Source organism: Cherax quadricarinatus, chromosome 35 (genome assembly GCF_038502225.1).
Source record: "Cherax quadricarinatus isolate ZL_2023a chromosome 35, ASM3850222v1, whole genome shotgun sequence".
NCBI lineage: Eukaryota > Metazoa > Arthropoda > Malacostraca > Decapoda > Parastacidae > Cherax > Cherax quadricarinatus.
Window position 1 is genome coordinate 17,480,587 of NC_091326.1, and position 14,814 is coordinate 17,495,400.

The 14,814-nt window shown below is 37.0% G+C and overlaps 1 protein-coding gene across 3 annotated transcripts in view; it reads left to right on the forward strand.

Moving 5' to 3' along the window:
* The window catches only part of LOC128695031 (thimet oligopeptidase), a gene marked incomplete at its 3' end in the record, with an annotated part of 205,504 nt that overhangs the window by 57,982 nt on the left and 132,708 nt on the right, over window positions 1-14,814 (forward strand). For 2 of the 3 annotated variants that reach the window (XM_070091414.1, XM_070091412.1), the window contains 3 exon segments: window positions 1,170-1,340; window positions 7,665-7,804; window positions 9,800-9,918. In XM_070091414.1, coding sequence (XP_069947515.1) covers window positions 1,179-1,340; window positions 7,665-7,804; window positions 9,800-9,918 — 421 coding nt within the window. 3 annotated transcript variants of the gene reach the window in all.

Sequence of the window (14,814 nt, forward strand, 5' to 3'; positions counted from 1 at the left end):
GAATGGCTATGTGAATGAGTAATGGCTGACTTGTAAAATTACCTAAATTTTTTAAGAGTTCTGAAAGTTTTCAATTTCACTTAGATTTGTGGATTTTGCAGTGAATTAAGATATGATTTGTTTGAATTTTTAACCCGGATGGTTAGCCACCCAGAATAACCCAAGAAAGTCTGTCATTGAGGAGACACTGTCTTATTTCCATTGTGATCCTTTAATCTTGTTGCACAGGATGTATCTCACAACAGTCGACTAACACCTGGTACCTACTTATTGCTAGGCAAACAGGGATGGCAGATGTAAGGAAGTATGACCAACTTTTCCACCCCATGCTAGGGATTGAACCATGGACACCCAGTGTGTGAGGCAAAAATGTTGCCAGTCAATCCACAGTGTATAGGTGTACCTGTTTGCAGGCTACGTATGACCCTTACAGGTTTGGTGTATATTGTATAACTGTCCATTTGTGCAAGAGTTAATTTTAACATCTTAGAATACAACACAAATCAAAACATTGGCATGTGTATGCATAATGAATCATTGCCATGATGACATATTTCATGGAGTAGTGTACAAGAATTTATTTATATAGTTGTACTACAGGGATATAACTCCAGGTAGAAGCAGACCAGAACCAAGCTAAATTGATAGATTTTAGTGATGCTGCAGGAGTGATGAATTATTACCATCTGACACATGAATAGTGAATTACTGTTATTCATTCTATTTCCTTGCAAGGGAAAGTATAAGTCTAAATCTCCATAAAAGAACAAAAAATGTTCCATCAAACAATGCAATTAGCATTATATCAGTACGGAAATCGTGTATACAGGTATGGAGAAAATGTCATGTGACTTCACTTGTGCTATATGTACTGTAAACTACACTACAAAAGGTTAATGCAGTGTCACATATGTCATTAAGTTTGAGGATTGTATGAAGAATATATACAACTGGTCAAGATTTTCTTTACCATGAAAGGTAGGTAAAAGCATCCTTAACCATGAAAAGCACAATTTGTATCTGCTTGTTTTTAGTTCTAAATATATCTTCTTGAGAATGCTTTTCTAATTATACAATTGATCAGCTCCAGCTTGGTTAGGCACCACTGCTTGTAAATTGTGATGCTTTTTTTTAATGTAATGTACAGTACAGTATATTTTATTCTCCAGATCAGCACCATGCCAGCACCTCCGAGAATCAGTGGAATGTATGACTTCAGGAAGGTGACTCCAGAGGATATCGAAAAACAGACCGATGCTCTTATTCTCGCTCAAAGAGCCGCTTATGATAGCATTGGATTATTGCCGTTGGACAAAGTGACCTATGAAAATGTTATCAAGGTGAGCATAATCTAAAGTTTATGAAAAAAAGGTATTTGTAATTCAAATAGTATAATTAATGACCTTTAATATAATTAATCCAATCATTAAAATTAATGCACAAATTGTTTAGGCTTTTTATTCTTCAAAACATTTAAAGACTTGCTTTTAAATGACTTGTATGTGAGGAAAATATTGGAAAATGTGATTGTAGTGATAACCACTTACCTAGAAGCTTGACCTTGTAAAACTAACATTAAAAATTAATTTGTTTACTCTTAAAGCACTGTTTGTTTTTTCCTTTTCTCATTTGAGAAAACATTGATCACCAAATTATTTTCTAAATACCATTTTTCTATCTCGGTGTTCTGCTGGACTTGGTGATGGAAGAATGTGACCTGTGGAAAGCTTGATTTTTACTCTGACTTTTAGTAGCTATCTTTCTTATTTATAGATGTACAGTATATATTGGATTTTTTTTTTAAGTTTATATACAAGGCAGTTCTAAAAAGCAATATTTGGCAAAAATGATGAATGCCCAATATTTGTTTTTATTTTTTTTATCATTTTAAACCGAATTCCATGAAACTATAAGCATGCATGTATGTTGCACCATTGCAAACATACAGTAAAAGTTTCCTAAAGCAAAAGTTATTAACCCTTTGACTGTTTCAGGCCCCTCTCTGAAACTGTCATTCTATGTCGCTCAATTTTTGAAAAAAAAAAAATTATTTTTTCTTGTGAAATGATAGAGAATCTTTTCCCGATGGTAATGACACCAAAAGTTCGAAATTTGGTCGAAAACTCGTGGAATTATGCTCCCGCGAAGTTAGCGGTCTCGGCGACATATGCGTATCGGCGATTTCGCCGACTTTGAGCCCAATTTTCAGCCAATTCCATTGTTCCAGTTGACCAAACTCATAGCTATTTCTTTAGAACTCCATTTTATCTATCAGCTGAGTACAAGAAACCTCCCTTTTACTAATTTGGACTACCCAATATGGTGGTCAGAAATTGGCAATTTGGCCAATTTCACGCAAAATAAAAAAGATGCCAATTTCAAAATAGGGTCCAGAATAAACAAGGTAGACATTCGTGACACTAAAATAACATATGCTCTGTTCATTAGTCACATCTCTAGGCCCCTCTTATATTATTATTGCTTTCTATTTTGATTTTTTATTCATACAAAAAAATACAAAATTTACTGTTATGCAGACGACTGCATTATTGTAAAAATGGTATAAATAATATCAGTGCACTAGTGAAAGAATATTAGACTCCCCAGTTGACGTGTATTGGACGTGTGGTGTGATTTATGTACTCTTGAACATTGGTAAAAATCGAACATTTCCGCTACTTTGAGCTCAGTTTCAAGGTCGTTTTCATCGTAAAAGTAATGAAAATCATCTCTATTTCTATAATATGTTTTCCATTTTATCACCTAAGACCACGAAAACGCGAATACAACGATAAATACTATACGAAAATACACCTCAAAGTCGGCGTTTTATTCCAAAAAAACGATCAGAGTTTTTTTTTTCTCATTACGCAATGTGTGCTCCAGGATTTTTTTTATGTGGTGCACACTGACCACACAGACCCATTCTCTCACATGTGGGCCTACCAGCTTTCTCCCACTTGATTTGAAGCCGCTAGAATTATTGAGTATATATACGTCAGAAACATTGGCTCGTAAGACGTATTTATACGTCGAAAACAGTCAAAGGGTTAAAAAGCATAGCTGAAAAATCATTATACTAAGGTTCCTTATAGCACAGTATAGTATAGTATGTAAATACAGTACAGTGGTCAGTGCTCAGTGGTCACGTGTGGTCATACCTGTCCTAAGCTGTCTGGGATTAGTGTGGGGTGTTGCCTAGCACCATGGCTTGTTGTAGTGTTTTAGAATTTTGGGTTAAAGTGTTGAAGGAGATTCTACTTCTTCAGGAGGAAAATGGGAGGCTGAAGCTTCGTCTAGATGGATTTGGGAGTGTGTGAAAAGGTTGTAGCTGGTGAGGAGGAAAAAGTTACCAGCAGTGATTTAGAGTGGCAGCCACTTTGAGTGGCAAGTGGTTTACAATTCAGGAAGGAGGATGATAAGGAAGGTTAATAGAAAAGATGTGAAGGTAGGAAATCGATTCTCTGTTCTACAGGATGAGTGTACTTCAGTGGTTAGTGAGATTAAAGGTACCACTGACTCCTCTGCTTATCAGGATAAGAATATTCCGATTGTGGGAGATTCTCAGGTAAGAAATATGGACCATGCTTTTTGTAAGAGAGATAGAAAGATCAGACAGAGGGTGTCTCCCCCGGGAGCTGGTGTTGGTGACATAGTTAGCAGGTTGGATAATAATATGTCAGGGAATGGGAACAAGCCCATTATCTGTCTTAGTGCTGTTGGAAATTACATCGGGAATGGCAGGAGACAGGAGCTGCTGGATACGTACAGGTCAGCCATAGATGTAGTCAGGTCTAAGGGAGGGATCCCAATCATATGTAGCATCTCACTAGAAGGGGAGTTGGCAATGAATGGATGTCTAGGGCAATTGGTATAAATTGCTGGCTAGACAGGTATTGCAAGGAATTTGCAATCCCATTCATTGATAACTGGGACATATTCTATAGCAAATGTGATATGTATGCAAGGGATGGAGTTCATCTCTCTTAGCCAATTCAATTGAGGGGGTTATTGGTGACATGTCTCAGACTTTAAACTGATAGATTATAGAGGTATGGGTGTCTGTGGGAAACAGTCAGGCTGCAGTACTAGAGTTGAAAACGGCAGATATAACCAGATACCTCAGGGATATGTTTAAAAAACAATATTCAAAATAAAGTTGCTGGTAAAGGCAAAGCAATTGATCAGCAAACATAGAGAGATTGTAGAGGGCAATGAGTGACTAGCTCCCTTAAGGTTTACTATACAAATAATAGGGGTCTAAGAAATAAGATAGATGAGCTAAGATTACTTGCAAGTGCAGGTAATATAGATAGAGAAATGCCTTATGAATGCAACATACAGGGTTATAAACTATTCCATACTGATAGGGTCAACAGGAAGGGTGGTGGAGTGGCGATGTATGTCAGAGATAATTTAAATTATTGTGTTAGACAAGATATAAGATTAGAAACATCGGACACAGAATCTGTTTGGCTACAGTTTCTCGAGGGTTGTGAAAAGTTAATCTTTGGCGTGATTTATAGGCCTCCAAACCTTGATTGAGAGTGCAGTAAGCTTCTATGGGATGAAATTCATAAGGCATCTAGATATGAAAATGTTGTGTTAATGGGAGACTTTAACTAGACAAATTGATTGGAACAATGTGGCAGGAAACCTTGAGTCTAGTGACTTTCTTGATACAGTTCAGGATTGCTTTTTAAAACAGTTTGTGACAGAACCAACTAGAGGAAACAGTCTACTTGACTTGGTTCTTGCCAACAAAGAATCACTAGTTGATAATATTGAGGTTAATGATGAGCTTGGGGAAAGCAATCACAAATCACTTAGTTTCAATATATAATGGAGTTGCCTGGATAGCTGCAATCGAATCTCTGTCCCCAGACTTTCGCTTGGCCGATTTCACGGGGCTGAAAAATTACCTGGGTGGGCTAAATTGACATGTGCTGACTATGGGTCAGGTAGGTGGTCTTTGTTGCCAATATGACATTTTTCAGAGCATATTTCTAGCTGTCCAGACAACTTTTGTTCAGAGTAGGGAAATTAGATCTAACAAAACAGAATGACTTCGAGAGTGTATAAATCTATAGTTGAGGGAAGGCAGGGTAGGGGTTGGCTTAGGAAGGGTTGGAGGGAGGGGTAAAGGAGGTTTTGTGTGTGAGGGGCTTGGACTTCCGGCAAGCGTGCATAAGCGTGTTTGATAGGAGTGAATGGAGACAAATGGTTTTTAATACTTGACGTGCTGTTGGAGGGTGAGGAAAGTAACATTTATGAAGGGATTCAGGGAAACCGTCAGGCTGGACTTGAGTCTTGGGGATGGGAAGTAGTGTCTACACTCTGAAGGAGGGGTGTTAATGTTGCAATTTTATAACTTTAGTGTAAAGCACTCCTTTGGAAAGACAGTGATGGAGTAAATGATGATGAAAGTTTTTCTTTTTCGGGCCACCCTGCCTTGGTGGGAATCGGCCGATGTGTTAATAAATAAATAAAAAATAAAAATGATCCCATATGGATGAACAATAGATTAAAACATTTCATTGGTCAAAAGAGAGGCATATATAGGCGTATCAAAAGAGGGGAGGAGCAGTTAAGAAATCAGTATACGTATTCAATTAAAGAGAAATAAAAAAAAGGAATAAGAAAAGCAAAAAGGGATTATGAGGCTAAGGTCGCAAGGGATTCGAAGACTAACCCAAAAGAGTTCTTTCAGATTAGGGACAAGATAGGCCCACTTAAGAGTAACTCAGGTCAGATCACTGATAGTGATAAGGATGTGTGTGAAATTTTCAGTTCCTACTTCCTCTCAGTTTTTACTCAGGAAGATACTAGTAGCAAAATTCCAGAAATAATAGATTATGTAGAACATGATGATAAACTGTGCACGATTGCGGTAACTAGTGATATGGTTCTCAGACAAATAGAGAAATTAAAACCTAACAAATCCCCAGTCCCTGATGAACTGTTGGCAAGGGTGTTAAAGGAATGTAAAGAGGAACTTAGCATACCTTTGGCTAATCTTTTCAACATAACACTGCAAACTAGCATAGTCCCTGATAAATGGAAGATGGCAGATGTAATACCTATTTACAAGGCAGGTGACAGGTCCTTAGCTTCGAACTATAGACCAATAAGCCTTACCTCCATAGTGGGAAAATTTGTGGAATCAATAATTGCCGAAGCTATACGTAGCCATCTCGAAAGGCATAAATTGATTAATGAATCTGAGCATGGTTTTACAAATGGGCGTTCCTGTCTTACGAATTTATTAACTTTCTTCACTAAGGTATTTAAGGAGGTAGATCATGGTATTGAATATGATATTGTGTATATGGACTTCAGTAAGGCTTTCGATAGAGTTCCACATCAGAGGCTACTGAGGAAACTTAAGGGACACGGAATAGGAGGAGAAATTTTTTCCTGGGTTGAGGCATGGTTGACGAATAGGCAGCAGAGAGTTTGCATAAATGGGGAGAAATCAGAATGGGGGCACATCACAAGCGGTGTTCCACAGGGGTCAGTGTTGGGCCCCTTGTTGTTCACAATCTACATAAACGACATAGATGAGGGGATAAATAGTAACATAAGCAAATTTGCTGATGACACCAAAATAGGCTGTCCAATTCATTCCAATGAGGACATTAGAGCACTCCAGGATAATTTGAATAGGCTCTTGCAGTGGTCGGAGAAGTGGCAGATGCAGTTTAATATAGACAAATGCAAATGTTGGACAGGAAAATAACCATGCCACATATAAACTAAATAATGTAGATCTTAATATTACGGATTGTGAAAAGGATTTAGGAGTTCTGGTTAGTAGTAATCTAAAACCAAGACAACAGTGCATTAGTGCTCAAAATAAAACTAGCAGAATCCTTCTCTTCATAGCTAGAAGTATAAATAATAAAAGTCCTTAGGTTGTTCTTCAGCTCTATATATCTTTGGTTAGGCCTCATTTAGATTATGCTGCACAGTTTTGGTCACCGTATTACAGAGTGGATATAAATGCACGGGAAAACGTACAAGGAGGATGACAAAGTTGATCCCATGTATCAGAAATCTTCCTTATGGGGATAGACTGAGGGCCCTGAATCTGCACTCTCTAGAAAGGCATAGAATAAGGGGGGATATGATTGAGGTGTATAAATGGAAAATGGGAATTAATAAAGGGATGTAAATAGTGTGCTAAAAATATCTAACATAGACAGGACTTGCAGCAATGGCTTTAAAATGGAAAAATTCAGATTCAGGAAGGATATAGGAAAGCACTGGTTTGGTTATAGAGTTGTGGATGAGTGGAACAAACTCCCGAGTACCATTGTAGACGCTAAGACGTTGTGTAGTTTTAAAAATAAGTTGGATAAATACACGAGTGGGTGTGGGTGGGTATGAGTTGGACCTGACTAACTTGTGCTACTAGGTTGGATGCTGAGCTCCTCCCAGAAGTGACGTGTCTGACCTCACTAGGTCAGGGCATTGGCTTAAGCCAGTGGGAGAATTGGAGCTGCCTCACCTAGGCCAGTAGGCCTGTTGCAGTGTTCCTTCTTTCTTATGTTCTTATAACAAGTTGGTCGACAAACTGTGTACTTCATTTAGTAATGCGCATAATACAGTGATGGATATTCTATTCTGTGAATTGAATAAGTTTAAATGGTTGTTTACTGCAGCAGCTAGCAGATTTAATGGCAGAGAGAACAACAATGGGGTCTCCACTGGATTTCCCTCAACACGCAGCAACAGACAAAGCTGTACGGGAAGCATCCAGTACAGCTGAGCAAAAGCTGGAGGAATTTGATGTAGAAATGAGGTGCGTGTTAGAAGTTAAGGAAAAAATTATTTTTTTGTAAGACCTTGTGCATACTTTGCCTCAGTTGTCCAAGAAAATCCTTCCAATTTAATGCAATTTAATGATAAGGATCTTTGTGAATGTAGACTTTATGCTAATTAATGGTTTATATAATGAAGAAAAAATTGTAATACAGCCTATCCTCACTTAATGACTTGAGTTCCATTACTAAGACTACATCGGTAAACAAATTTGTCGCTAAGGAAGGAGCATACTATAATGGTAGTGGGTTTGTGTCGACCATCTTTGATATTGTTTAAGTGTCACCTTTGTGTCATTTATAACATTTTTAATGTTTTTTTAAATGTTTATACAGGAGTGTACTGTATATTGTAATAAACAGAATAGAGGAAATCAGTTCTAATATACAGTGGACCCCCGGTTAACGATATTTTTTCACTCCAGAAGTATGTTCAGGTGCCAGTACTGACCGAATTTGTTCCCATAAGGAATATTGTGAAGTAGATTAGTCCATTTCAGACCCCCAAACATACACGTACAAACGCACTTACATAAATACACTTACATAATTGGTCGCATTCGGAGGTGATCGTTATGCGGGGGTCCACTGTACTCTATTATTTAGGGATGCATGCTTGTCGGAGAGCCTGTCATAAATCCGAGTCATCTAAACGAGTACGTCGCTAAGTGAAGGAGGCTGTATTTGTCCACAATATAGCACACAGTTTGCTCTCACCTTTAAAATTGAAATTGTAATGCACATCAAAGAAAAAGGAGTGAAAATTTGGGAGGTTTATATAGCTTCATTGTATAAATTCATGTTTTATTTTTCTTAAGTATGCCACAAATTCAGTGTTTAGGATTAATAATTTGAGAGCATTAGTATTTTTATTTCTTTGATTTTTCTTTGAGAGTTAAGTAACCCAATGTCCTGGGGGACTAAGTGCAATGATGTGGTTTGTGACTAGGGGTAGGGGCCTCTCTTTTACTCATGGGTGATTTTCCTGAATTTAATTCTTATTTTAAGTCAATTCCAATGCTTCATTCAACCAAATTCTTAGCAGTTTTGTTCGCATACCTTCCATTCTATTGATCGAGCACAGTGCACAGAAGTCAATAATTTTGCCAATTTTACACAAATTTAAAAAAAATACCAGTTTGAAAATTGAGTGCAAAATGAACAGTGTAGACATTCCTGGCACTAAAACATTTCCTTGTTTATTTATCACATCCGCAGGCCTCTTTTATATTACACTTGCCTTCCATTTTGAATTCATAATCACACAAAAATACATTTACTCTGTCTCTTGGATAAAATGTAACTAGGAATGGTTGGTCAACGTTTACAGCATCCCAGTAATTGAATCGGACCTATTAAACACAACTAAAACAGACCAGGGACATAGGAGGGGCCTTACCTGTCCTCAGGAAAATTGGCAAAAATCTAATATTTCTGCTAATTTGAGCCCAATTTCAAGCTACTTTGGCCTTCAAACCAACCAAAATCATGTCCTCCATACTATCAAATGATATGTACCAAGAAATAGCCAATACAGCCATAAAAAAGCATCCTAGAAAATGCCTCAACTTTTCCATTTTTAAACTAAACACATGGTTAGAATTTTGCTTTTTCCCATCATTCTTCATGTAGGAGCAGGATTTGTTTTATACTGTGCACACTTGTTGTGTAGACCCATTCTCTTATATCTACTGCTCACAGCTTATGAGTGAGCTGAGCTCATGACATAGAATTACATGAAGGGACCCTGGCCTCAATAATGTAGTTCTATGTGATGGCCTCTGAAAGAGTTAATCCACTTGTTAGCCTTTAATATTCTGTGTGATTTTATTTTAAGATTGACTTTTGGTTAATTTAGTGTAGAGTTTGAGTTGCTCAGTATACAGGTGATAGGGAAATATTAACAGGTGGTAAAGTAAAGGTTAGTAGTAGCTGCAATAATAGGCAATGCTCATAAATTGAGTATAATGTTTCAGCATGCGGAAAGATATCTTTGATCGTGTTGTGGCCTTTAGTGAAAACGTTGGCATGGAGGGCCTCAATGATGAGCAGAAGAGGCTGGTGGATAAACTTATTCTTCATGGTAAACGTAATGGTGAGTATGCTTAACAAGTGCTGCATTTTGTTAAATATTAATCTTTAGCATGTACAGTTCAGTATGGGTGTAAGTAAAACAATTTTTTTTATTAAATTTTAAGGAACCTTTAGTTGTATATTGTGGAAACATTTTAATAACTTGTATAAGTTACAGTTGGTCTGTCCTGGACCATTTTTGCACTGCAAAAATGGTCCAGGACAGACCAGAATATTCAGTTTGCATTACGTTTGTTAGTCTGTGATTATTCTAGTCATGGTAATGTGATTATACAGCGGACCATCCCTTTTTGTCCATCTCTGTTATCTCTGATTTCAGTTTTTGCTGACTTTTTTCATTAAAATATTGCCTCTGTTTTCATCGATTTCCTCCGTTTTCATCGATTTCCTTCATTTTCATCCATGGTAGGAACCTATCCAGTGCCCAGTGCACACACAAAGCCGCTTCCCACACACATTCTCAGGCAGTGATGTGTTGTTTCTTGGTGAGTGAGTATATCCCGCGAGGTCATTTGAAACATTTTGTAATAATCCATTGTTTTTGGCACTTGTTTATTGTGTGTGACTGCTAAATAAGCCACCATGAGCCCAAAGAAAGCTCCAAGTGCCAGTCCTTTGGTAAAGAAAGTGAGGAACATGATAGAATTAAAGAAAGAAATTGTAGCAAAGTACCAAAGTAGAGGAGGAAGAGAGAGGGGAGAATGTGCCTTCTTCAGTGATTCTACGATATGTACGATACTAAAGCAGCATGAGTCGATAAAGGCTATAGCGCCAGCCAGCGATAAAGTGTATCATTAACAGTGTAGTAAGTAAGTTAAGCGATTAATCGATAGGTTCGGGTTATCCTTTTTCTAACTCCTCCATTGTTGTTAGAGTTATATAGGGCTCCTGACAACACCGCCGCCTCTGCTGCTGCCTTCACCACCACTATGTACGGCTTATGCTCTGTGGCCCTTATACACCCAACACCATTCGTGACATACATAATGACATATTTTAATCATTCTAGAGTATGTCATGTTTCTATGTTATTAATATTGTTTATTATGTCATATTAGATGAATTGTGATAGATAAATAAGCCATAGAGTTGATATTAGTGTCATATTGAAGCATATTGTCCTATCTCCAACAATAAACTCACCTCCCTCTCCCCTCCACCCCGTCTGCCATACACCAACAAGTCTTCAGTAAAGGTAAGTATGGTGTTAAATGTTCATTTATACATTATATTAGTGCTTTATATTTATTTGTCATTCTTTTCTGCATGTAAATCTATAGTTAAGCTAAAAAAAAAAATTGTTAATACTTCTGGGTGTCTGAAACAGATTAATTGGATTTACATTATTTCTTATGGGGAAAATGGTTTCGGTTTTTGCCGATTTCAGTTTTCGCCAATCTATCTGGAACAGATTAATGATGAAAAGGGAGGGTTCACTGTATTCCTGAATAACTTTTGCATCTCTCCTTAATTACAAGGCTTCATTTGTGCTATTTAGTTTTTACATATATTTAATATAACAGGGTAGGTTTTACTAGTGCATGTACAAGGTTGAGTGAGATGGTGGTTATTTCACTAAAATGTGTCAAGTTACTGCTTTCTGTTTTTAATAATTAACATCATTTAATTAGAATGTACAGTACAATATTATATTTGAAGAGGCATTAAACACATGGCAGCCATCCAGGGCAAGAAGTGGTGAAGGCTTGATAGATAGATAGATATATATATATATTTTTTTTTTTTTTTTTTTTTTCAACAAGTCGGCCGTCTCCCACCGAGGCAGGGTGACCCAAAAAAAGAAAGAAAATCCCCAAAAAGAAAATACTTTCATCATCATTCAACACTTTCACCACACTCGCACATTATCACTGTTTTTGCAGAGGTGCTCAGAATACAACAGTCTAGAAGCATACACACATAAAGATACACAACATATCCCTCCAAACTGCCAATATCCCAAACCCCTCCTTTAAAGTGCAGGCATTGTACTTCCCATTTCCAGGACTCAAGTCCGACTATATGAAAATAAAAAAAAAAAAATATATATATATATATATATATATATATATATATATATATATATGATGAAGTAAAGGGTGTGATAAAAGAGAAAAAGGTAGCTTATGAGAGGTTTTTACAAAGCAGAAGTGTTATAAGAAGAGCAGAGTATATGGAGAGTAAAAGAAAGGTAAAGAGAGTGGTGAGAGAGTGCAAAAGGAGACCAGATGATAGAGTGGGAGAGGCACTGTCAAGAAATTTTAATGAAAATAAGAAAAAATTTTGGAGTGAGTTAAACAAGTTAAGAAAGCCTAGGGAAAGTATGGATTTGTCAGTTAAAAACAGAGTAGGGGAGTTAGTAGATGGGGAGATGGAGGTATTAGGTAGATGGCGAGAATGTTTTTAGGAACTTTTAAATGTTAAGGAAGAAACAGAGGCACTAATTTCATGCACTGGTCAGGGAGGTATACCATCTTTTAGGAGTGAAGAAGAGCAGAATGTAAGTGTGGGGGAGGTACGTGAGGCTTTACGTAAAATGAAAGGGGGTAAAGCAGCTGGAACTGATGGCATCATGACAGAAATGTTAAAAGCAGGGGGGGATATAGTGTTGGAGTGGTTGGTACTTTTGTTTAATAAATGTATGAAAGAGGGGAAGGTACCTAGGGATTGGCGGAGAGCATGTAATAGTCCCTTTATATAAAGGGAAAGGGGACAAAAGAGACTGTAAAAATTATAGAGGAATAAGTTTACTGAGTATACCAGGAAAAGTGTACGGTAGGGTTATAATTGAAAGAATTAGAGGTAAGACAGAATGTAGGATTGCGGATGAGCAAGGAGGTTTCAGAGTGGGTAGGGGATGTGTAGATCAAGTGTTTACATTGAAGCATATATGTGAACAGTATTTAGATAAAGGTAGGGAAGTTTTTATTGCATTTATGGATTTAGAAAAGGCATATGATAGAGTGGATAGAGGAGCAATGTGGCAGATGTTGCAAGTATATGGAATAGGTGGTAAGTTATTAAATGCTGTAAAGAGTTTTTATGAGGATAGTGAGGCTCAGGTTAGGGTGTGTAGAAGAGAGGGAGACTACTTCCCGGTAAAAGTAGGTCTTAGACAGGGGTGTGTAATGTCACCATGGTTGTTTAATATATTTATAGATAGGGTTGTAAAGGAAGTAAATGCTAGGGTGTTCGGGAGAGGGGTGGGATTAAATTTTGGGGATTCAAATTCAAAATGGGAATTGACACAGTTACTTTTTGCTGATGATACTGTGCTTATGGGAGATTCTAAAGAAAAATTGCAAAGGTTAGTGGATGAGTTTGGGAATGTGTGTAAAGGTAGAAAGTTGAAAGTGAACATAGAAAAGAGTAAGGTGATGAGGGTGTCAAATGATTTAGATAAAGAAAAATTGGATATCAAATTGGGGAGGAGGAGTATGGAAGAAGTGAATGTTTTCAGGTACTTGGGAGTTGACGTGTTGGCGTATGGATTTATGAAGTATGAGGTTAATCATAGAATTGATGAGGGAAAAAAGGTGAGTGGTGCGTTGAGGTATATGTGGAGTCAAAAAACGTTATCTATGGAGGCAAAGAAGGGAATGTATGAAAGTATAGTAGTACCAACACACTTATATGGGTGTGAAGCTTGGGTGGTAAATGCAGCAGCGAGGAGACGGTTGGAGGCAGTGGAGATGTCCTGTTTAAGGGCAATGTGTGGTGTAAATATTATGCAGAAAATTCGGAGTGTGGAAATTAGGAAAAGGTGTGGAGTTAATAAAAGTATTAGTCAGAGGGCAGAAGAGGGGTTGTTGAGGTGGTTTGGTCATTTAGAGAGAATGCATCAAAGTAGAATGACATGGAAAGCATGTAAATCTATAGGGGAAGGAAGGCGGGGTAGGGGTCGACCTCGAAAGGGTTGGAGAGAGGGGGTAAAGGAGGTTTTGTGGGCAAGGGGCTTGGACTTCCAGCAAGCGTGCGTGAGCGTGTTAGATAGGAGTGAATGGAGGCGAATGATACTTGGGACCTGATGATCTGTTGGAGTGTGAGCAGGGTAATATTTAGTGAAGGGATTCAGGGAAACTGGTTATTTTCATATAGTCGGACTTGAGTCCTGGAAATGGGAAGTACAATGCCTGCACTTTAAAGGAGGGGTTTGGGATATTGGCAGTTTGGAGGGATATGTTGTGTATCTTTATATGTGTATGCTTCTAACTGTTGTATTCTGAGCACCTCTGCCAAAAGTGATAATGTGCGAGTGTGGTGAAAGTGTTGAATGATGATGAAAGTATTTTCTTTTTGGGGATTTTCTTTCTTTTTTGGGTCACCCTGCCTCGGTGGGAGACGGCCGACTTGTTGAAAAAAAAAAAGTATATATATATATATCTATATAAATATATATATATATATATATATATATATATATATATATATATATATATATATATATATATATATATATATATATATATATATATATATATATATATATATATATATATATATATATATATATATATATATATATATATATATATATATATATATATATATAGATATATATATATATATATATATATATATATATATATATATATATATATATATATATATATATATATATATATATATACATATATATATATATACATATATATATATATACATATATATATACATATATATATACATATATATATATACATATATATTCTTCTTCTTTCAACACACCGGCCGTATCCCACTGAGGTGGGGTGGCCCAAAAGGAAAAACAAAAGTTTCTCCTTTTACATTTAGTAATATATACAGGAGAAGAGGTTACTAGCCCCTTGCTCCCGGCATTTTAGTCGCCTCTTACAACACGCATGGCTTACGGAGGAAGAATTCTGTTCCACTTCCC